At 39.7% G+C, this 21,982-nt stretch overlaps 1 protein-coding gene across 1 annotated transcript in view; it reads right to left on the minus strand.

Moving 5' to 3' along the window:
* Nucleotides 1–2,813: 2,813 nt before the first annotated feature.
* Nucleotides 2,814–21,982, minus strand: part of ANOS1 (anosmin 1) — a 188,819-nt gene continuing 169,650 nt past the window's right edge. The window contains exons 10-14 of the mRNA XM_068141783.1: nt 18,692–18,786; nt 16,265–16,436; nt 14,807–15,027; nt 9,955–10,096; nt 2,814–9,629 (exon numbers count right to left, since the gene is read on the minus strand). Of these exons, the coding sequence (XP_067997884.1) occupies nt 9,571–9,629; nt 9,955–10,096; nt 14,807–15,027; nt 16,265–16,436; nt 18,692–18,786 (689 nt within the window). The 3' untranslated portion in view covers nt 2,814–9,570. The remainder of the gene's footprint in view (nt 9,630–9,954; nt 10,097–14,806; nt 15,028–16,264; nt 16,437–18,691; nt 18,787–21,982) is intronic.

Below are 21,982 nucleotides of genomic sequence, written 5' to 3' on the forward strand. Positions count from 1 at the left end.
GCAGCTTGAGACTGTGTCCTCTTGTTCTGGTGCTGGTTGCCTGGGAGAAGAGACCAACCCCTTCCCAGCTACAACCACCTTTCAGGTAGTTGTAGAGGGCAATGAGGTCACCCCTGAGCCTCCTCTTCTCCAGGCTAAACAATACCAGCTCCCTCAGCCTCTCCTCATAGGGCTTGTGTTCAAGGCCTCTCACCAGCCTTGTTGCCCTTCTTTGGACACGTTCAAGTGTTTCAATGTCCTTCTTAAACTGAGGGGCCCAGAACTGGACACAGTATTCAAGATGTGGCCTAACCAACGCAGAGTACAGGGGCACAATGACTTCCCTGCTCCTGCTGGCCACACTATTCTTAATGCAGGCCAGGATGCCATTGGCCTTCTTGGCCACCTGGGCACACTGCTGGCTCATGTTTAGGCAACTGTCAGTCAGCATCCCCAGGTCCCTCTCTGTTTGGGAGCTCTCCAGCCACTCTGACTGCAGCCTGTAGCTCTGCATGGGGTTGCCATGGCTAAAGTGCAGCACTCGGCACTTGGACTTGTTAAAGGCCATCCTGTTGGACTCTGCCCATCTGTCCAGTCGGTCAAGTTCCCTCTGCAGAGCCCTTCAACCCTCTAACTGACTAACATCTGCTCCTAACTTGGTGTCATCTGCAAACTTGCTGATGACTGACTCAATCCCCTCATCCAGATCATCAATGAAGATATTAAAGAGGATGGGGCCCAGCACTGATCCCTGGGGGACGCCACTGGTGACTGGCCGCCAGCTGGCTGTGGCACCATTCAGCACCACTCTCTGGGCTCGGCTCTCCAGCCAGTTCCTAACCCAGCACAGATTGTTGGGGTCCAAGCCACGAGCTGTCAGCTTAGACAGCAGTTTGCTGTGGGGGACGGTGTCAAAGGCCTTGCTGAAGTCCAGGTAGACCACATCCACAGGCACAGTTTATATTGTTCCTGATTCATCTCTCTCCAGACTTCTGGTATTCACTTACATCTTCTGTTTTGCAGCCAAATACAGATCAGGTTTTGTTCAGTCTAAAAGTGATATAGCTAACCTGAACATAGTCTTAATAGCATTCATCAAGCTGCAAATATGACTGATAGCTATCATTTCAATATGCTTCTGTGTTTACTACAATTTCCTGTGCCTAGAATAGCTGTTGTTGAAAAAGACAATAGTTTCCTATTCTCCAAAACTATATTATGCACCTAATAATTTAAATGAGATACAGCTATAGATATACTTTATATCTAAAAACTGTTTCTTTGTTGACAAGTAGCCCTTTATTGAAATAATATTTTAATATAGGAGTGTATATGATTATCTTAATGGCTTTATTTTTTATTGGAAAGGTATAATAAATCTGATTCTTCATAGCAATGTGCTGTGAAATGTGCTTTGAGTGTGCCATGAATGAAACAGGTTCTCATGCTGAATGTGCAGCAAAAGCAGTAATCAGTGTTCCATTATAAAACTAAACTAAACTAAACTTCAGGCAAAATGATGAGACAAAATAATACAATCATCAGATAAACTGGAAGATACCAATTCATCTACTACTGCATCATTACACTCTTAAGCTACTGATTACCTCTGACGAGTTGCTCTTTCATGAAGCACCTTTAGCCATTTAATTAGGATTGTCTGTGATAAAAGGTATTATCACAAGGCAAGAAAAATACCCTCGGGTCTTCTTTGTCTCCAGCATGATTCCACAAACATCAAGCAAAAAGTTGTCCCTAAGTGCTCAGAGAGAACTGCTAATATCCACTAGCTGCCTTTTTTCTTATTTATTCCTGTTTTAAGATTTACAGCTGAATTGATTTTTGCTTGCAAGTATGTTCACTGAAAAACTGAAATACTTCTATTTCATGCACATCTCAGAAGATACATTTAAAATAATATTTTGAATGGTTGCAGATGGCTACTAATACTGGAAATTGGATGTCTGCAAAGAAACACACAGTTCAGATCATTATCCTCTTTTTGTGCCACCTATGCTCTTCTGCCCCCAGTCTGACTCTTCTTTCACTTACATAGAAATGGTAGCGTGGAAATGAAAGCCTATCGCTGAGCATCTGCTAACAACTATGCAGTCTGAACCATTTAAGTCAAGCACCTATTTGTAACTAAAACTATAAAAATCAGAAAGAAATGTTGGCTAATCAGCTAACCTAGTTACTTTTCAACATTGACAGTTTTGAACTCTTTGCACATACACATTACTAAGCTTGTGAAAAAGTTATGCAAGCTCCATTAAGAGATATTTGTGTGTAGCATATCTGCCTTACTCTCCTGAAAAATGACAAATCACTGTTTCCAAAGCTGATCTTCCATGGAGAAGAAACAGACTTCCTGAATGTAGCTTATTGTTAAGTAATATGAATAAATCATCATCACAGCTGAGGAAGTGAGTTCAGAAAGCATTCATAAATGTGTCACATGGCACTCTAGGTAAATGCTTGTAGCAAGGCATGTATTAACTATCACACTATGCTCCTGCCAGCACCTTGACTAGAGGCAGGAAGAAACCCAAACCAAAGGGGACACAGCAATTCTCTTCTGCAAAACGCACCCCCTTCAAATATGCAGGAGTTTTTGCACATTGGCTTCATTTCAAAGTTTATATTCTCACTGTTCTCCCTGATGATTTCCTCACCCTTACAGGTGCTGCATTGCCACAAATGGGCTAACAGTCAGTGTTTTGGCCCAAGGCTTTCCTTGGGGAGACTGGAATAGATCCAGACAATAACAAAAGAACACCTGTAAGAAAACTGAAGCACAGAGGGGGATCTTTTATTAATGTACTGTAAAAAGCTTTCATTGTACTTAATTTTTTTTATGAAATGCAATCTTTTTGAGTGCATTGTTTTTAGAAACACAAAAGCCAAGTTGTACAGAAATACAACCCACAAACCCCCCAGTCAAAATGATTGATACTGTTAAATACATAGCAAATTTGCTTTATTTCACATGATACACATAATCCAGTCAGTCTTTTCTAATTCAGTGTTGAATAAAACATGTACTTGAAGTTGTGGAAATTAAAGATGAATGGCTATTTTGAATTACAGTGTACAGAACACCCCAGCTGTTGATTTTGACAACTTACCTATCCACTGTGATGTATCATTCTTGCCTGGGTTTACTGAACCACCATGGCAAGCATCATTGAGACAGTCCCACTTGCAGAAAATTTAACTATATGGATTTCTGTAAATATTACCCATTTAAACAAAAGCAAAACCAAAACAAAAAGTTAAAGCAGTTATTCTAACAAAGAAAGCGATACTAGGAATTCTTGGAGTTTATGTTCAATTTAACAAAATCAACATGCCTATTAGGTAAGTCAAGATTAAGTCAAAGGTGCATCCCCAGACTAAAGATAGTGCATCTGAAAATGACAGCACATCTATGAGAAGTCTGAAACAGTTAAATGTTTGTACTAAGGCAGATATTTATATTTATTAAAAATATAGAATTTAAATGACGGGATACTGCACTTTAAAAGAGAAAATACTCCAATTCTGGTGTGTACATAGATTTCACTGTCAGTTTCAATCATTAAAATCTTGACTTGCAGGATCAGGCCACTGACATAGATCCAGCACCACTTTAATTATTTTAAGTAAGTATTACAAAGAGTGAACAAACTTTCACTGTGAATTATCCCATTAAAACAGAGAAAGGAATAGCAAGTTATTGAGTCTGATTTTTTACTTCAAGGATTGCTTTTCAACATAAAAGACTCAAATAATGCCTAAATTCATGCTGAGATTATTTTGGTAACTTTCTAAAGAAAAATAAATGCTGTAATAAACTGTGGTTAAAATGGTATGAGTTTGTACACAATGAAATTTAAGTATAGAGCAAAGGTACTTGGTGTGACTGTAAGTTTCCAACTTAAGGAGGACAAAACTATAATGCATTTATGGAGGAGATAATGTAGCAAGATTTCAATGCAGGGTAGTTTATTAACTAAACAGTATGTACAAATTCTAAACATGAAAATAGTGATTTAAAAGAAATCAGACTCTATTTACATTTCTTTACAAATTGTTTTTACATGAAGTGTAATTTTTTTTTCTCTAAATAACAGGACAAACACACAGGACCAATCTTTTCGTATTACAGACATAAATAAATATTGACTTTAAATGAATGTTATAGGAATATAATTTCTACAGCCAATTTGGGTAACAGAGAAACAGTTCTGCTACCTCTGCTACAATATAACTAAGTAAAAAAGGAAAAAACTTTACATATATATTCTGTTAATTACTTTGTAAATTGTACCTTATTAATATATTCAGTAGAGGTAATACAGTTGTTACGTTTCATGCCCACAACTGAACAATGAGTTTTGGCATGCAAAACCATATATAATCATCAACATATGCAGGTATTCATTTACATATTTAAATAAAGGATTTTTTAAGTTATTTAATACTACATGCAACAGCTTATTAGCATCATATTCCTGGTTACAATGCACACCTCTGCATAACATTATTTTTAGTAATTGGTGTTCACAGGTATTGATCAAAAGGTTAGGAATATACTTGGCACATAGTATAAGAAAATGAATTAATAAATAAGTCAATATCACAACTACATTTACATATACACAAGACAAAATTAAAAGAAAAATATGGTGTTGCACATTGAATTTAGAACTGCCTGGATCCCACACTGTTTTCCATAAGATCGTGATTTAAGACAGTATTCAAGCAAGTTTTTACATCCATGTTTTGAGGCATCATTAAAGCTCATTCTTAACTACACAGGTTTACTTCCATCTCATTGACTTATTTTGTGCAGACAGAGGTTTCCTCTTCTGCATGCCTTCCTGACTCAGGGCCTCCCTATCCAAAACTCTCCTAGACTCCAGTGGGGAGCATGGAGATGAAAGTATTGTGGACTAATATTAATGTTTCTGACAGAACCAATGGTAGGTCAGGAGGAAGTTTTACACGGAGAGAGTGATTGCCCATTGGAATGGACTGCCCGGGGAGGTGGTGGAGTCACCATCACTGGAGGTGTTCAGGCAGAGACTTGACAGGGTGCTTGGTTACATGGGTTAGTTGATTAGGTGGTGTTGGATGATAGGTTGGACACAATGATCTTGAAGGTCTCTTCCAACCTGGTCTATTCTATTCTATTCTATTCTATTCTATTCTATTCTATTCTATTCTATTCTATTCTATTCTATTCTATTTGTAGTTGGCATTGACATTGACATTAGCAAAGAGTATTTCTTTGTGTGTGACAATGCCAAACAATATTGCCAATGTTAACATTGCCACATCGTGTCCTTGGCTCTTTCTGAAGCCATTTCAGAATTTCAGAAATCAGTTGCTTATTTATTGTCTATGTGATATATACTTAATGATGATTGTGACAGTTTAGGCTGTGCCTTTAAAAAAAAAAAATCTAAGCAAATCTACACTTGGCTGTAAAAAGGAAAACAAGAGCAATAATTTTAAACTAATTTCATTGGTCAGATGAGTGGGATTTAGTTTTACAATCTTACATTCTGCTCTCATTTCTGTTCTCTTCTTTCTGCTGGCATGCATGGCTGCTTCGCTGAAGGACTCTTAATCAGCAACCTAGAGATAAGCATTACTAGCTTTTCTAACGAAGCTTTTGAACTAACTGAAATTCCCCTAACATCCTTCCTCTTCTCTTTTCTTCTAATTAACCAGAGGATAAAGGGAGGGGAAAGGTTGGGGGGAAGTGGGGCAGTGTCCTCCTGCCCAAGGAGGATTTCTGTACTGTTTGCCTTATATAAACACCTGTATAATATTGTAAATACTGTGTATTTTGTATATGTTCATTGCATTCCATTATTGCTTGTAAAATACAGTTCCATTTCACTTCCTCAACTGCGTTCAACCAAGCTTTTGTTAATGTGTGTGGGTTAAACCATCACAATGATGCAAAACAATACACACAGATGACACAGCAAAAGTTCTGTCTTATTTGAATTTCTCCTGCTCTATAAACAATTCCAAGATGATAAAACGTGGGAAGAGTGTCGAGGCAATTTGAACATCTATAAAACATCTATAAAACATCTATAAAACATCTATACTTTTACAATAAAAAAAGATATAACAAGAACAAACCGTTCTCTCTCAAACAAAAATTACTAAAGAACAAAAAACCCAACCCACTTCACAAAGCAGCTAGCAAAAAATGGCATAATCTTGTAATTTTCCTTAAGGAATAAAGATAAACAAAATGCATCCTGAAGTCAACTGACAAATCCATCAAAATCTTACACAGCAAATAATACATTAATGTAAAGATGTGGAGCATCTAAAAACATCCTATTATCTATATCGACTATTACACAACACCACTAGAGAAAATAAATCTTTAACTAGTGAATCAAGTAGCAAATTACAACTCTATTGCTGAATTAAATGCTTAGTGTGATTTAGTTTAGTAAATTATAACAATACCCTGTATGATTCAGCAAACAAGGCTCTATGAATTAGGGACTGACAACTTTAAAGCTGTACTGCTAAATTCAAAGGATAACCAGGACATCACTTAGAGCTGAGAATTTAAAATCTATGCATGAGCTTTATTGACCTTGTATTTTTCATTTTGGATTTGGAAGATGACTTGAAGGGTGAGCTGATAAACTGATTTCTAGAAGGAAAAAAAAATTACATCATAGTGGACTCTATATAATACACTTGTTCAATACAATTCTATTTTCTCAACTTAAAAAAAAAAATATTTCCAGAATCTACTTTAAAAGGGAAAACCCCTCTATGTACTTCAAAGGTACACTGTTATTTTTAAAAGTTGAATGCTTCAAAGAGGGTAGCATCAGCAAATAGTAACCACTTTGATTAATTTCAGAAGAATAAGGCTTTCCCTCAGTAACAAAGACTAAGGCTATGATGACTCAGGGCTGCCAACTTCCAGTTTATCTTCAAGCCAGATCTGGCATCATTGTAATAAAGACTGACATCCATGTTCCATGCTTTACCATTCCACCATGAATGAGACATAATTTTATTAGTGTTACTGCAGATCTGGTCCAGGATAACTGGAATAGACCATGATTGAAAGGTTGGACAGAAATTTCCAGAGAAGCCTGAGGTAATCACTTTCCCTGATCCCACTGACTTGTGTGCTCAGCAAACATCATGGAGATCACTTCTAGCCTCATCTATGCCCTGTGCGTTCTAAATGTCAAAACAGTGCTGCACATCAGTTTGATTCAAATTGTGTTGCCTTTGTAAAGACTTGTACACATGAAATGCTTTCAACCTGTCAGAAATCTCGGAGTCTCCGGCCTTCTGCCAGCTCTGGCCAGCCTGATCTAGTGTGGGGTGTCCCTGCCCATGGCAGGGGGGTTGGAACTAGATGATCCTTGTGGTCCCTTCCAACCCTGAATGATACTATGATACTATGAACTACAGATTTTATGAAGAAGAGTTCATCTGTTTATTCACTAATGAATACTGCAAAAAGGGAGATTACAGAAGAGGGAATGGAAAGCACCATAGTCCTGAATATTTTTTAAACTACTGTTAAAGGCTCAATCATGTGGCACTAAAAATATCTGGAAAAGTTCTTGTTCACTGAGTGAATATCAAAAAAGACAACTTGCAGAGTGGAACGAGAAAAGAAAAAAAGAGGCCTTTGAAATTGAAAGTAAAAAATGTAGGAAAATTAGATGAGTGAGTCCCGTGGAATTAACCCACGCAAAAGAAAAACCTACAAAGGTCATGTGGCGGGTTAACACCCATTCTGAAAAGAAACAAAACAGGGTGGAGGGCTTGCAGGTGCTTTCCCTCCCTGCAGGGTGTTTTCCCCCTGGGAAACTGAATCTGTTCCACTCCCCCCTCCCTGCCTAGCTAGGGTACAAAAAGGAGGACACATCAGTACAGGGAAACTATTTGGATATTTTGCGAATGCTCTACCGTAATAAATGTAACTCTGATCCTCAGTTTCAGGTAGAACTCTTTCTTCATCTTTGCTTTACCACAAAACAGTATGTCATCAAGAGAAGGAAAATGTATCTACCACTAATGTCTGAGCTCCTCTCATTGAGTATCTTAGACAAATATGAAGTATGGTAGAGTCTGTAGCATCTGCTGGTAGAAAAAGTGTCCACCTCGTTAAGTTTGCCTCCTGAGTGTTAAAGGTATGTTAGCTTTATAAAATGATTCAGGGAGCAATGGAAGCAGGGCTAAAGAACCCAGAAGTGCTTTGGAAGTCTTGAGCACTAGAAGCCGATTATAAGCATTAGTGTGGATGCTTATTGGCAGATACTTTCCATTGTCTCCATAATAAATCCAAGCAGTTTCTGTTTACTATCAAAGTATGTCTCTCTGTGTGGCAAATTATTCTAGACAGTTTATATTGTACAATAAGGCAATATTAATTCTCTTATGGCTAAAAAGGGCACCCTTCTGTCTAAATTTGAAAAATGCATTCAAATAAACTATAAGCCAATGTTTTCCACATGCCAGAATGCTGTCACATAATTCTTTCTGTAAGCAGAATGGCAGAAGAGAGCACAGCCATCCATCCATCCTTCTGTTCAAAAGATCCACAGGGAAAAGAATGACATGCATCAAAATCCAAAGCCAAAACATAGCTCGGTGACTACTTAAATAATGAATGCACCTCAGAACTTCACTTTCTGAAATGCTAATGCATTTTTAACTAGAAAATTGATGTTTTCTTTTTGAGATACCTTGCAATATTACATACCAAAAATTTTGAAATAGAATTTCAAGTAATTCTTCCAGAACCTAACAATTAATTTCATTGATTGCCATTAATGTTTAACACGTTTGTGAATTACCATTTGTTTCTTTACGATAGGTCATCTACCCCGCATGTTTTTCAGCTATTAACTGCATTATTGGAAGATTTACATGCTAAAAGGATAACATCTCAGAACAGATGTGTGATACAAATGTATCCTCCTCCTCCTCCTTGTGTGGTGATACTGCAATTATGAAATATGGACTATTTTAGAGTTTCTGCTACTAGTATTTATTTTCCTTATGTCCTAATTTCAGACATATCAAGATCTTCTTTAATTGAAAAAGACACTAGAGCTTAAGCTGCTGACAGACAGAGTTTTAAGTAAAACATATTATTTAAACACTCTGATGAGAACATGGCCTCCAGTGCTCAAAAGTATGTCTACATCACAGGACAACCTTGCAAATATTAACATTGAAGTGACTAAGAGAAATAGCCATATACACTGCACCATTTCAATCTACTTTAAATATTGACATACAAAAACATCGTAATGAACACACTTCTGGTTTTCTCACAGGTGTTGAGTTGGATGTGACATTCAATTTGTTGAATAGTGATGGTAATCAAATGATACTTGCTGTATGTTTCATCCTGGTCTTGGTGCAAATACAATTCATCATGGGTAAACTATAACGAAGCAGATACAGATCTTACAGGATGGTAACTCCCACTGGAAAACTGGGTTCACTGCTCCTACAGATGTGCCTTCTCTCAGCCCTCATTTCAGACCTCAGTTTTTCTCTGTTATTTGTTTAATCAGCTGAAACAGTCTAATATTTCTCTGGCAGTGGTTTATAGTGATGTGGATGATGTTGCTTCAGATGAGTTCCTAAATAAATAAGAAAATATGCATGTATCAAGCCCTGCATATGTGGTACCAAGGAATCCCAGGCCTGGCTAGCACCTGGACAGGCTTTGAATCCCAAATGCTGTAGGCATAAGCCAAAGAGCTGTGGTGAAATGAAAGGCATTCCTGAGAGAGAGAAAGATTGCATTTCCATCTGTCAGTGTTGATGGACAGTTACAGGGGGAAACCGTCAATATTTTCACACATCCATTGTCTGTGGAATGCTGCTGGAAACAATAATGATTCTAAGGTTCAAGAAAACTGTTTACACATGGACTGAAGTTTTATAACAAATAATGGTACTTACTGTGGGGTGAAAGTGAAGGAAGGTCAGGTGTTTGGAATGATTTTATTGTAGCTGGCCCTTCCCCACCAGTTGTCAGCACCTGAACTTCCAAGCGGTACAGCATTGATGGCCTCAAATTTGGCACAGTAAGTACATAATGATCCTAAAATTAAATAAATCACATTAATTCTCAGAGCATCTGAATATAAACCATGGTTCCTCCACTCAAACAAATCAATGCTTGAAACATATTCCACTACACTTGGTACCCCCCAGATTGTTTCCTTAGAATTCTGTTAAAAGGATTTAATGTATCTATCACTTGGTTGAGAGTTTGTGTTTAATTTTTTGCTTGCCATTCCATTTGAGCAGGTTTCTTTTTTTACCAGGGTGCTATGGTTTCAGTTCCAAGTTGTTCCTTTGTGTTCTGGAAAATAGATTATATGCTCAACACAAAAAGAACCCCAAACCCTAAAAAAACAAGAAAAAAATTCCCAATCTTTCTATTCAACAAAAATAATAAATACATTAATTAATAAATGCTCCCAAATGGGAACACATCTGTTTAAAAACTAAAGAGTAATAAGGAATCAAAAGTCCTGATTTATCTTACTAAGATTAAAAGGTCCAGTCCCAGGATGTGGACAGCAGGGCAGTGATTCCAGATAGTGTGGGCATGGTGTGTCTCTGTGTCCAGCTAGGCTGGGCTGGACAGGAATTTGCAGGGCAAGTTCTTCAGGTTGGCACTGCACCCAGCACCATGAGGGGGCCCTAAGTGCTCTGGGGTAATAACTGATTTGTGTTTTCTGTCAGAGCACACAGTAAAGGAGAGAGAGAAGAGTTGGGGAGAAAAGTGTACTTTTACTGCCAAATTCACATATATTCTGAGATGAGGCTACTTATAATAGACCCTGCTGAACCTGTTCCATCTCATATAAAATACTGAATGGGCAGGAGATAGAGAGTGTAAATATGCAGAGTGCATACATTGTGCTCATACATCATTCTGTATATTCAGGCACTCCTCTGGCTACTGGGACCTGTGCATTTCAGCCCTTCAGTCAGAAGTTACCAAGAATTGGTTAATGTTACATAGAATAAACCAGGTTGGAATAGACCTTCAAGATGATTCTCACTGTACAATATCCTACATTCTCTCAATGTTGTTAGCAGACTTTGGATCAAGGTCAGATGCTTAAGCCTTCTGCTGGCTCTGGTGTATCTAGCAGAAGAATTAGAATGCACTGCTCCTTCATCTGCCTCTGAAGGAGAGGTGGAGAGAAGCTGAAAAAACAAAGGCTGTCTTAAAGGAAACAGGAGGAAGAATTCTAATTGTAACACTGTAACTAAAGATAATGAAAAGGCTGAGGTCCTGAATAACTTCTTTGCCTCAATTTTCAACAGTAAGGTAGGAGGAGTTCAGGACAAGTGGCCTCCTGAGCTGGGTGATGGGGTCAGGGAGCACTGTATTGCCCCAGAAATCCATGAGACTAGACTAGACTAGACTAGACTAGACTAGACTAGACCAGGTTGCAAGAGACCTTCAAGATTATTGTGTCCAACCTGTCATCCAACACCACCCAACCAACTAAACTATGCAACCAAGCACCCTATCAATTCTCCTCCTGAACACCTCCAGCAATGGTGACTCCACCACCTCCCCGGGCAGTCCATTCCAATGGGCAATCACTCTCTCTGTGTAAAACTTCCTCCTGACCTCCAGCCTGAACCTCCTCTGGGGCAGCCTGAGACTGTGTCCTCTTGTTCTGGTACTGGCTGCCTGGGAGAAGAGACCAACCTCTGCCTGTCTACAACCCCCCTTCAGGTAGTTGTAGACAGCAATAAGGTCACCCCTGAGTCTTCTCTTCTCCAGGCTAAGCAACCCCAGCTCCCTCAAACCCTCCTCATAGGGCTTGTGTTCCAAGCCACTCACCAACTTCGCTGCCCTTCTCTGGACTCATTCCAGCAAGTCAACATCCTTCCTAAAGTGAGGAGCCCAGAACTGGACACAGGACTCGAGGTGTGGCCTAACCAGTGCAGTGTACAGGGGCACAATGACTTCCCTGCTCCTGCGGGACACACTGTTCCTGATGCAGGCCAGGATGCCATTGGCCCTCTTGGCTGCCTGGGCACACTGCAGGCTCATGTTCAGCCTACCATTGACCAGTACCCCCAGGTCCCTCTCTACCTGGCTGCTCTCCAGCCACTCTGACCCCAGCCTGTAGCACTGCATGGGGTTGTTGTGGCCAATGTGCAGAACCCGGCATTTGGATGTGTTAAATCTCATGCCGTTGGATTCTGCCCATCTGTCCAGCCTGTCGAGGTCTCTCTGCAGAGCCTCTCTACCCTCCAGCAGATCAACTCCTGCCCCCAGCTTGGTGTCGTCAGCAAATTTACTGATGATAGACTCAATGCCCTCATCCAGATCATCAATAAAGACGTTAAAGAGCACAGGGCCCAGCACTGATCCATGGGGTACCCCACTACTGACTGGCCGCCAGCTGGATGTGGCACCATTCAGCACCACTCTCTGGGCTCGGCCATCCAGCCAGTTCCTAACCCATCGCAGTGTGCTCCCATCCAAGCCATGGGCTGACAGCTTGGCCAGAAGTGTGCTATGGGGGACGGTGTCAAAGACCTTGCTGAAGTTCGGGACCTGCTGAGCCACTTGGATACTCAGAAGTCCATGGGACCAGATGGGATCCATCGTAGGCTGCTGAGAGAGCTGGCAGATGAGCTGGCCAAGCCGCTCTCCATCATTTGCCTCCAGTCCTGGCTCACCAGAGAGGTCCCAGATGACTGGAAACTGGCCAATGTGATGCCCATCCACAAGAAGGATCAGATGGAGGAACCTGGAAACTACAGGCCAGTCAGACTGACCTCAGTGCCAGGGAAAAGGATGGAGCAGATTATCTTGGCGGCAATAACTGCGCACCTGAAGGATGGCCAAGGGCTCAGGTCCAGCCAACATGGATTTAGGAAGGGCAAATCCTGCCTCTCCAACCTGATCTCCTTCTATGATCAGGTGACCCACCTGGTGGATGTGGGGAAGGCTATGGATGTAGTCTACCTGGACTTCAGCAAGGCCTTTGACACCATCCCCCACAGCAAACTGCTATCTGAGCTGTCAGCTTATGGCTTGGACAGCAACACTCCGTGCTGGGTTAGGAACTGGCTGGAGGGCCAAGCCCAGAGAGTGGTGGTGAATGGTGCCGCATCCAGCTGGTGGCCAGTCACTAGTGGTGTCCCCCAAGGATCAGTGCTAGGCCCCATGCTCTTTAATATCTTCATTGATGATCTGGATGAGGGGATTGAGTCAGTCATCAGCAAATTTGCAGACTACACCAAGTTGGGAGCAGATCTGTTAGAGGGCAGAAAGGCTCTGAGAGGGACCTTGACCAACTGGACAGATGGGCAGAGTCCATCAGGATGGCATTCAAGAAATCCAAGTGCTGGGTGCTACACTTTGGCCACAACAACCCCATGCAGTGCTACAGGCTGGTGTCAAGAGTGGCTGGGGAGCGGCCAGGCAGAGAAGAACCTGGGGGTACTGGTCGATGTTAGGCTGAACATGAGCCAGCAGTGTGCCCAGGTGGCCAAGAATGCCAATGGCATCCTGTCCTGCATCAAGAATAGTGTGGCCAGCAGGAGCAGGGAAGTCATTGTGCCCGTTACTCCACACTGGTTAAGCTACACCTTGAGTCCTATGTCCAGTTCTGAGCCCCTCAGTGTGCTCTGACATTTGAACGTGTCCAGAGAAGGGCAACAAGGCTGGTGAGAGGCCTTGAGCACAAGCCCTATGAGGAGAGGCTGAGGAAGCTGGGATTGTTTAGCCTGGAGAAGAGGAGGCTCAGGGGAGACCTTATTGCCCTCTACAACTACCTGAAGGCTGGTTGTAGCCGGGAGGGAGTTGGTCTCTTCTCTCAAACAATCAGCACCAGACCAAGAGGACACAGTCTCAAGCTGCACCAGGGGAAGTTTAGGCGCAAGGTGAGAAGAAAGTTCTTCACTGAGAGAGTCATTCACCATTGGAATGGGCTGCCCAGGGAGGTGGAGTCACCATCCCTGGAGGTGTTCAAGAGGGGATTGGACGTGGCACGATGTGCCATGGTTTAGTCATGAAGTCTGTGGTGACAGGTTGGACTTGATGATCTTTGAGGTCTCTTCCAACCTTGGTGATTCTGTGATTCTGTGAATTCTTGCACTCACAAAGAACAGTGAAATCTAATCTTTAAGTTATTTGTCCATTGTACAATGGTGAATATTGGAAGAGGGGGAAGTGATTTTTATTTTTCTTAGAACAGTGAGTGACTCCACAGGTTGACAGAGCAGCTGAAGATACCTCATCCCTGGAAGTATTTATGAGCATGCTGAATGAGTCTTTAAGCAACCTGGTCTAATGGGAGGCGTCCCTGCCCATGGCAGGCGGGTTGGAACTAAATTATCTTTAAGGTCCCTTCCAGCTTAAGTCATTCTGTGATTCTATGATTCAAAGGAAGAGAATATTCTCCTAAATCCATTGACTTGGACACCAAATAATTAGTAAAACTGTAATAACCACCAAGGTGAACAGCCTGATCACCCAAAGAAGTTAAAAAAATCTATTTCCACACAGATGATCTTTTCCTCCCTTCTCAGGCATTTCTCAGACAATGATTGCTAATTTGACAATTGTGCACAATAAAACATTTGTTGTTTCTTCAAGAAGAGTATCACCAGCAGGGAGGAAAAATCAAGAACATCCTTCTCGAGCTTGCCTGCAGAGCCAGAGAATGCTATGTGTGATGTCTGCATCAGCACTAAATGTTAAAAACAGGCCATGTACAGGAAGACTCATGAAGCCAATAGCAAAGGAAAGTAACAAACAACTTACTGCTGGAAGTATCTGTGACTGTGAAATGATGCTGTTGGGTAAGCTGTTCTGCCGACTTTCTGTGGTTACTTCTGCCCAAGTGACTTGAAACCCTGTCATGGGCTGGTGAATGTCAGCCTTAGATATATTCCAGGAAAAATGACCAGTGATGTTACCTTCCTGAACAATGAAAGACGCAGATAGATTCTCGGGTTTGGCCAACACTTTGGGTAGAAGTGGCCCTATAAATTTGGAAAGCAAAAAGATAAGCTAAACTTTGAAAGATAAAAGCTAAACTTTGAAAGATAATGTTCAATAATGTTCATTTCAATAATGTTCATTTAATCCCACAAATCAAGGTCAGATAGAGCTCTCTTTCTGGTGTTCTCCATGGTCCTGTCAGTCTCCTGACTGCATTTTCAGTGTTAATAATGCCTGTCTTAAATGTTTGGCATTTCTGGCCAAATTCAAAGTTTAAATCAAATAGTGTCAGCTGGAGGCAACAGAAAGGAAAGCCTATGACATGTAAATATGTGTGTGTCACTCATAGGCAGCTGTCCTGCTCCTCTATTTTAGGAAACCTGAGGTCCAAATTTCAGTTTTGACATGACAAGAAAACACACAGTACAGCACAGAACTCCATGGTTCAGTTAAAAAGTAAATTTCATGCTCTAAAACTATAGTACAAGTTAATAGAGGAACTCTGATTAGAGAAAACATATGCCTGAGTTGCAGTTGCCCAGGAAGGCTGCATTGCTGGAAACTGTTGGGAGGAATGGTGAGGAAATGGCAATGACAACCAGCAGGACTTTGAGGTGACACATAGACCACAGGACTATCCTTGGGGATAGCAGGGACTCAAAATGAGAGGGCCACCCTCTAACTGGAAAGGTTTCCAGACTTGGCTGTACAATGCCATGGCTGGCAACCATCCTGCTTCAAGTGTGTGGCTGGACTAGCTAACCCCAGAGGCCCATAATTCTGCCGTTCCTATTAAACTCTACAAATATCAATCGTTGTAGCAATGTTGCAAAAGGTATGAACACCTTGATTTGTTATTTGAGAACAGAACTAATGTAAACAAAATCAAACTGGAAAAAGCAGCTTGCATCAGCAGCAAAACATTCAAAAGATGGGTCATGCCAGTATAATTATGTTTACAATTATTATCCATCATTATAAAAAATAACTGGCAAGCTGTTCCTCCTTACAAAAATAAGAACTGTGGAATGACAAATGTTGTCATATGTTTATAAGCAGTCCACTAAAATTATCACCTAATTGATAAAACAGTAATATACTAGCCAAAACCTACACTGTTCTATATCTTAGTTGATTTTGCATGTAAGCATTAGTCATATTTATATTTGTTCTGAATCTTTAATTTCCCATTTCAGATCTGTTTCTAAAGAATTATTTTAGGGGAGGATTATAAATGCATTTGAAACTATTTGTCTAGTTCTCCAGACTATGCCTCACCTCCTTCAGCAGGACAATTAATGTGACTGTGTTTTTTTTCTTTAAACACAGAGCAAGGTGGGGTAACGAAGAAAGCACTCTCAGCCTTAAATCGACCTTTAGATTTTGCAGGCAAAACAGTCACTTTATACTTGCAGGAAAACAACAAGTCCTTCAGAATCATGTAGTTTTCCTACAACAAGAAAAACAAAAAGATTACATGCTGCATATAGACCTCCAGGAAAACAAAAAATGAATTGAAAAATAAGGTTGGCAGAAGATTAAAAGTTCTCTCCAATAAAATATTTCCTGTTATACTTAACACATGCCAAAATAGCTTTTACTCGGGGAACAAAGCAAACATTGCCTATGTTATTATTTTCAGTAATACAATATATTAGCACTGTATTTGGATACGTCCTTCAACTCTGCACAGTTCCTTTCCCATGCTGCATCAAAGCAACTGGCTTCTAACATTTAGAACAGCCTCTCTGACATGATGGCAGTGGGGGTAGCAATGTGAGGATGTAAATGCTAATGGAATTACATAAATGTAGTAAGTGAAGTTAAGCTGCTGAAAACGACAGGCTTCATCTGCGTTTGACTTTTAAAGTGCATTCAAAGTCCAGCATGGCATTATGGGTTCATTTTTTTTCCACTTTTGTACATGAACTACTTGTATCTTCTTATTAGGAAGAAAAGATCCACAGCTAAATTACAAACACAGATAATGTGTTTGAAGACAATGACTGAAGAAGAAAACTTTACACAAAACATAATTGTCCTGTTAAATCCTTATCGTTGCCTAAAGTAGTTTTGAAACTCACAAGCTGAAAGCTTTAGCACAAATCATATGTAAGAAAAATACTTTTTCTGTTGTTTGGTTTTGTATTTTTTTGTCCTGTAAAGTTGTCCAATAAGGTCAAAAGTCTTTCGCTGCCTTTTACTTCTTTACTTCCCTTTTATTTCCCTTTTACTTACTTCCCTTTTTAATTAATTTCCAGTGTTTTTCTGCATAACTTCCTCTTTTTTCCTAATCTCCAATCGGATTAGTCTAACCTTTACTTGGAAGGTCATTTTCAATGGGACACAGAGATTTGGCTTGGCTTGATGTAGAATGGGACTTGACTCTTTCCCTTCCACCTTCTGGGAGAGTGGTCTAACCTTCTTGAGACCTCACTAAATTTGTGACAGGGCCTAAACTCTCAACATGGGAAATATAAGGCCTTTGATGTATTGGATCCAGTACCAAACTTTACATAGCTTCCTGCTTCTTCTCTTTGCTTGTAATTGTCCTCCTTTTTCAAAGAAACACATAATTTCCCAAAGCAGATTGGACTAATTACCATAAAATGATTGTGGAGAAATACATTAACTAACCCCACAATGCATTGGGGCAGATGTACAGTCTTTCCTCACATTTGGTGAAAATAAACTTCTTAAACGTTAGCATTCTCCTATTTTCAAGAGTGCGTAACTTGAAATACCATGACTGACCATAACATTGTCACAATTTTTTTTAAACACCTCTAATATTTGTTTTGCTGACCCCACAAAACAGTGAATCTTACAAGCTAACAGCCTCCCATATGAGAAATTATGTATTTTGATTTACTCTACTTTTACATGCCACTAACTCCACAGAATAATCTGGCAGTATAGGTCAGGGTAAGAAGGAAAGGTGAATTGTGATTTCTTCTACTCTCCATAACCCACTAAATCAACTGTGATGCACCAATCACATTGCTGTGTTGTTCTCATAACACATTATGGAGATAGATGACATTAGATTGCTAACAAATTGAGCACAAAACCCAGTATTTGAGCTGACTTGTACGTTCATAGAGTTCTTCCTCTTATCTAATGTCTGTCTGACTTCTCGATTGCATGTCTAGTATTTTTCAACTCTTTTTTTTTTCTTATTCTGCTGTTCTCCTTGGGTTTGAGAAACCCACCTGCATGTCTACAATACAACCTAGTTTATTAATTGATATTAATACAGCTCATTATTTGCCCTGTGCTAGTTATAGATAAAGCTCTGTGTTCTATGTGCTTTAGAACTATGTAAGTACTTTGATAGGAATTTTGTTTGCCTACTCTTGTTTTCTGAGTAACAGAGAAAAAAAGGGTAAGATTTTAGTCTAGTGTGTATTTAAAATACCCAAACAACTAAAACCCAAATCAGCCCAGATGTAGAATAGAATAGAATAGCACAGCATAGCATAGCATAGAATAGAATAGACCAGGTTGGAAGAGACCTCAAAGATCATCGCATCCACCACCATCTAATCAACTAAACCATTTTTAGGTTTTACCAAAGAGAAATATAAAAAAGAAACATTACTACTTATCTGTGAAACATGCTATAAAGAATATTGCATTACACTACAAAATGATCTTTTTTCTTGCTGTTTACAAGTCAAATCAGAAGGCTGAATGGAGACTTACATAAGTCAGCTCAGTTACTTTCCCAAGTCCTTTGGTGTCATTGTGTGCACAGGACTCCAGTAACCAGCGGACTTGGAATTGATTCATGCTGATATCTAAATCATATAAAAAGAGAGGAAAAGACATATATTACAATTATCCTTTCATCATTTTAATTTTTCTGGCTTCTCTGGATAAAAACAGGAGTTTTAAATATTTCAGAGCTGGTAGTTTCTCACTTGTTCCTAAGCATACTTCACCAGTATAGAAACAATATTAAACACTTGTGTAATTTAAACCTTATATCTGCTATTGGAAATAACTAAAATGAGTGAATTCACTTTTTTTGGATACATAAGCATGTACTGTTTGTATTTTTTAAAAAATCAAGCACTTGAATTGAACATTAAAAAAAAAGAACCTCAATGCTGCTACTTCCAAACATCTTGCCAATGATAGAAATTACTTTGTATCAACAGTCTGTGACTGTTTGCATTATTGGAGTGTTGCAATACTTCTGCCTGGCACTACTGGAAAAAATTGTGCCTAAAGATATGCAAAAATTTCTGTAAATGCCTGATCTTTCGCCTTTCAGAATACATCTTAAGACCACTTCAGCATCTGTCCAAATAAAATTCTACTCTTCACTGTTAGGACTAATATAAAAGGCTTGACTTTGCTCCCATTTATAGACATTAATGCAGCTGCTGCAGTATCAATCGCAGAATCTTTCAACCAATTTCCAGCTCTTCTACTTTCTTTACTAATACAGAAAGCGAAAGAAAGGGTAGTGAAGAACCAGACAAAAGAAGAAAACCTCACCAGGCTGTGTAAATACATCCTGTCATGTTTCTGGATTTAGTTCTCCTCCAGGGGGTGCAAAGTTCAGTCTGTTATTATTGATTAGCTTGCTCTGACACAGTCACTAATGCCAAGTTCCTGATTGTGGGTTACAGGAGGGAAAACAGTATCACAGTATCGCCAAGGTTGTAAAGGACCTCAAGGATCATCGAGTCCAATCTGTCATCACAGACCCATGACTAGATCATGGCACCAAGTGCCATGTCCAATCTCCTCTTGAACACCTCCAGGGATGGTGACTCCACCACCTCCACAGGCAGCCCATACCAATGACGAACGACTCTCTCAGTGAAGAACTTTCTCCTCACCTCGAGCCTAAACTTCCCCTGGCGCAGCTTGAGACTGTGTCCCCTTGTTCTGGTGCTGGTTGCCTGGGAGAAGAGACCAACCCCTTCCTGGCTACAACCACCTTTCAGGTAGTTGTAGAGGGCAATGAGGTCACCCCTGAGCCTCCTCTTCTCCAGGCTAAACAATCCCAGCTCCCTCAGCCTCTCCTCATAGGGCTTGTGCTCAAAAACAAATACCTTTGATGCCTTGAGAGCTGATCTAGCATTAGACAGCTATGAGCCATTTGGATGCAGAAGGGAAGGATTGCAAACTAAAGAAAAATCAGTAGCATCTGAAACTAACTCAAATGGTATTCTGGTAAAAAAAAAAAAAATTAAAAAAAATTAGAAGCTCCTTGAAATAGATTTTTGCAATAGCTATCTTCGTAGCAATACCTATGCCATTTACCTGATTTCTTTGAAATGAACATGCTTTTCCAAGCAGAAAATTATAAAAGAACTAACTTGCTGCCCTGTGATTTTCCCCTCTCGTTTAAAACTAAAGAAATAAATGGATGTACTTTCACTTGCTTCTTTGTTGCTGGGCTTTCCCACCTGATGTGCCTATTGGATGAAGACACAAACTCACACTGTATTTGTAAGTATGTTTTGTCTCATTTCACTTAGTTTGCTCAGCAGCCTATCACCTGCTTGCACCCCTCTCCTGGGACAAGTAAACAAAACACCTTGCTTCTTGGGACATGAAAACTTCATGCTGTCATGTTAATCATGCTATATTAACAATGAACTGTCTGTTCCAATTCCATGGTTAATCTGTTATTAATTCATATTATCTGATAATCCCAACTTTTTATCTTAAACTATTAAATTATCTGCAAGTAAGGCAGATTTACTCTTTGCAAAGCTATAAAAAAGGCTATTTTCACTTATAATAACTTTCACTTGCAATCCATACATACATCACTCCCTATTTGGGAGAGATTATCCAAACCAATTAAGCCATGCCATTATCCAGATATCAAGAATTGGGTAAGACCCTTACCTCAGGTAGATCACTGAATATCACTACAGGGGCAAATAGAGAAAGATAAATCCCAATCATCAACAGTACAGCATCCAGATATATCAAATATATCAGTGGAGAGGTTTAGCAAGCCTCTGTTCAGACATTGAATTAAACAGGTTGCAACCCAAGATGTTTGGTGTTTCCAACTCCTGGCACAGTAGAATTCTGTTTGCATTTTATTGCATCTCTACCTCCATTCCTTATGTGAACTACTGCTCTCACTCAGCTCTTTTCTTTTCACTTCCTATCATCTTGGACTGCAGACATAAGTTGAAGGTTTTTAATAAACATAATTTCATGTCTTATTTAAACAAAATAGAGTTAACAAATGAATTTTATATTTAATAGTGCTCACATATGGTATTCTGGTAACAATCTGTACTGAAGATAGGATTTTCTTTCTTTTCAGTGAGTATGCATTTAAAAGATATTTCAAAAACATTTTTACATACAAGTACCTCATCTGGAATAAACTGGAAAGAGTCACGACAGCACTAGCCAAGTTTATCCAGAACTTTTCATTTAAGCAGGCCTTTCGACTTCCCTAAACTTTTGTTTTCAAGACTAAAACTTCTTCAATTCTCAATTCCACTTTTGTGATTGCTGTTATCGAGAAGTTTTCAACATAGGCATGTCAATTTCTTTTTGTCAAAAACAATTTAAAACAATAGAACCCATTTTCTCCTTTTAAAGTATCTACCCTGTGAGGGTCTAAAGCCTGAATAATTTGGCTGCAAAACTGAAATATGGTAATAATTAAGTACTTCCTACCTGAGATTTATTTTTTTAATAGGGAAAGCTGGGACATTTTGTGATTAAAGCATGATCTCCTTGGGCAACCTATTCCATTGTTTCCCCACCCACACTGCAAAGAATTTCTTCCTAATATCCAGTCTAAATCTGCCCTCCTCAAGCTTCAACCCATTCCCTCTCATCCTATCAAAACAAGCCCTTTTAAAAAGTCCCTTCCTGGCTTTCTTGTAGGCCCCTTTCAGGTACTGAAAGGCCACTATAAGGTCACTCCAGAGCCACCTTTTCTCCAGGCTGCACAACTCCAGCTTGTCCTTATAGGTAAGGTGCTCCAGCTCTCTGATCATC

The sequence above is a fragment of the Melanerpes formicivorus genome, unplaced genomic scaffold (assembly GCF_026170545.1).
Source record: "Melanerpes formicivorus ecotype bairdi unplaced genomic scaffold, bMelFor1.0.p_v2 SCAF_1, whole genome shotgun sequence".
Lineage (NCBI taxonomy): Eukaryota > Metazoa > Chordata > Aves > Piciformes > Picidae > Melanerpes > Melanerpes formicivorus.